General features: G+C 53.8%; 1 protein-coding gene across 3 annotated transcripts in view; it reads right to left on the bottom strand.

Moving 5' to 3' along the window:
- HTR3A (5-hydroxytryptamine receptor 3A) overlaps positions 1-2,783 on the bottom strand; it is a 13,753-nt gene that overhangs the window by 1,265 nt on the left and 9,705 nt on the right. For 2 of the 3 annotated variants that reach the window (XM_012808152.2, XM_012808151.1), the window contains exons 6-8: positions 2,274-2,434; positions 1,711-1,921; positions 1,396-1,617 (exon numbers count right to left, since the gene is read on the bottom strand). In XM_012808152.2, coding sequence (XP_012663606.1) covers positions 1,396-1,617; positions 1,711-1,921; positions 2,274-2,434 — 594 coding nt within the window. Of the gene's footprint in view, positions 1-1,395; positions 1,922-2,273; positions 2,435-2,783 lie in introns of all 3 variants that reach the window. The other variant, XM_012808150.2, reaches the window with a different exon arrangement.

The raw sequence follows: 2,783 nt of genomic DNA, 5'->3' as shown, positions 1-2,783 counted from the left end.
GGCACTCTGCCCAGGGGGACAGCTTGAGGCTCTGTCTCAAAAATAAATAAATAAATAAATAAAAATAAAAAAGCAATATGGTTGAGGGTCCCTGTGTACCTGTCCTCAGTCACAACCTCCACCTCTTCCCCAGATCACTAATATCACTAAGTTCTCCCTCCCGTACATATTTTTTCAACCTGTGGACTTTCCCCAGTAATCTGATATCCGTTATTTTATCTGAGCCTCACAATAGCCCAACAAGAGGGGCAGAGGAGAAGTGATGGTATTCCCACCTTCTACATGCGAGTGCTAAAGCTGAGAGAAGCCGAGACTGCCCATGGTCACATAGTTGGAGTATCAGTTAATGGTGAAACCACCAAGGCCCAGGAATCTGAACCCCACTCCACTGCTCTCCCAGCTCTGTCATATTGCCTGAGAAGGGGATTGCTGTCTGGAGGGCACTGCCATTATCTCCATGACTCTGAGCCCTGGACCAGACAATACACCTTCAGCTCTGGCTACCATCACTAAGTAAAATTAGACTGTAGGCCAGTGGATTAGGACACTAACTCATGGCGAGATGGTCTTCGTTGAACCTTAAGTCTCAGGTTAAAGACCTGGGTCTAGCCAGGAGGAAGGAGGAAAGGGAGTGGAGCAGAAAGGAATGGTTAAGAACAGAGGCTTAGAGTCAGATGGATTCAAATCACGGTTCCAACAGTTCTTGGCTCTGTGCATTAGACAAGCTATTTACCCTCTCTGTGCCTCTGCTTCTGTGTTTGAAAAATGGGAATGAGAATCTTCGTGGGCGGTCATGAGTATCACATGTAATAATGCCCAGAAAGTGGTTTGCACGAGCCCGACACAAACTGCTCAGTTGATCGACCAACCAGCCGCTGCGGTTTGTAACAGCAACAAATGGAAGCCGTAACAATCTTTCAGGAGGCGTGAACCCACACTGACATGTCCCGGAGCCCCTGTTTCTCTGCTTTATGTTGAAATTCTAAGGAGCCTGGTCACTGGGCTATTATGAATGAGGGAGCTTCAGAAATCCCAGCTGCAGCACTTCACCATGTGAGGCAAGAAGGCCAATAACTGCCCACAGGGCATCTGTTTGCCCTGACTCATGGGTCCAGCTTGGGGACAGGGCAGTCTCAGGCCAGAGGCTCAACTGACACGCTGCTCCACCTCTGGGACTCCTACCCTCTTTGTCCACACTGAGGTTAATGAGAGGTTATGAGAGTGAGGAAAGGGTCAGGATGGATGCCCTTGACCGAAGCCTTCCCCTCCCAATAAGGCAGGACAGCACCCAGTTCCCAGCCCCTACCCAGGCTCCGTGGCACGCCTCATCCTCCACACCTGCATGCAGGACAGAGGCAGCCCCTCTTTGTGGGACTCTCCTCGCCTCTCTCTCACCTGAGCAATCATCAGCCTTGCTGGCTTGGCAGGTGGTGGGGGCCCTCCGGGAGGTTGTCTGTTCCCCAAGGCAGAGGAGCCAAGCGATCCTTTCTAGCACCAGGCGCCGCAGCCAGGCCGGCAGGGGCTGCTGCAGGTCCTGCTTGTGCACCAGCCGCACGATGAAGATGGTCTCGGCCAAGCTGATCACCAGCAGGGCCATGCACACCACGAAGTAGATACCTGCGGGCCCCGGGGTGGGGAAAGACACACACAGGAGGTGGGAGGGGGCCGGCTTCTCACCAGCCTGAGCTCTTCCTTCAGAATGGGCCTTACCGATGAGGGGAGTGCCGATGGCAGTGGCCGGCAGCGTGTCAGACACGATGATCAGGAAGACGGAGTAGCCCAGGAGGAGCGTGATCTTGAAGGAGACCCTCTCACCGCTGTCTGGGGGCAGGTAGAAGCCCATGATGTCCATGACCATGAGGAAGATACTGGGCAGCAGCAGGCTGACCACATAGAAGAGCGGCCGCCGGCGGATGACCACCTGGGACCGGGAGAGGCACTTGTGGGGAGTCTGGGGCAGACAGGCTGCACCCCTAGGGGCCACCCCCAAGCCCAGACACCCTTGCTTCATGGGGATCCAGCTAGAATTTCTCAGAGGAGGAAATGGGCAGACCCCCATGTCCTGCCTTTCAATCAGGCTGTGGTTCTTCAGGATAAATAAAAGGACATTCAGTTCAGTGTCCACATCTAAGCCACTGAAGTTCCAGGGGGTGTGTGGGACCCTGTGGTTGAAAGGGGCTATGGAATTTCTTCTCAATATGACTCATTCAGTCCACCTGGGTGTGGGGGTCCAGGGCATTAGTCACCATCTTACGCACATCTACCCCACTCACATAGAACTTCATCTCCGCATAGTAGATGCTGCCATCTATACTGAACTCCTGGAACTGGGTCAGCACGCCCAGCAGCTCCCATTCTCCCTGGTTCATGAAGACGCTCTTGTCCGACTTCACCTTTTCTGGTGAACGCCACAGGGAAATGTTGATGTCCTGGACTGAGGGAGAAGATGTGCCTGGAGCCTGCAGACCCCAGGAAGGCAGCACACAGATGCATGGCCATCCAGGGAGGCCTGACCTCGACTCTTGGCCCTCTACCTTCAGCCTCAGTGTCCTCAGCTATAAAATGAGGCATCACTACACATCCTACCGACCTCACGGGGTTGTAGTGAGGGCAAGTGAAGTCTTGGATTAAAACACACAGCAGAGTGCAAAGAACCGTACAAAGCTTTCATTAGAAAGTGCTCTCGGCTCGGCACCTATAGCTCAACCGGCTAAGGCGCCAGCCACGTACACCTAAGGTGGTGGGTTCGAATCCCCAGCCTGGACCCGCCAAACAACAATGAC

The sequence above is a fragment of the Otolemur garnettii genome, unplaced genomic scaffold (assembly GCF_000181295.1).
Source record: "Otolemur garnettii isolate 467f Iridium unplaced genomic scaffold, OtoGar3 scaffold00086, whole genome shotgun sequence".
NCBI lineage: Eukaryota > Metazoa > Chordata > Mammalia > Primates > Galagidae > Otolemur > Otolemur garnettii.
The sequence above is the reverse complement of the archived record's forward strand: the minus strand, read 5'-3'. Positions and strand labels throughout refer to the sequence as shown.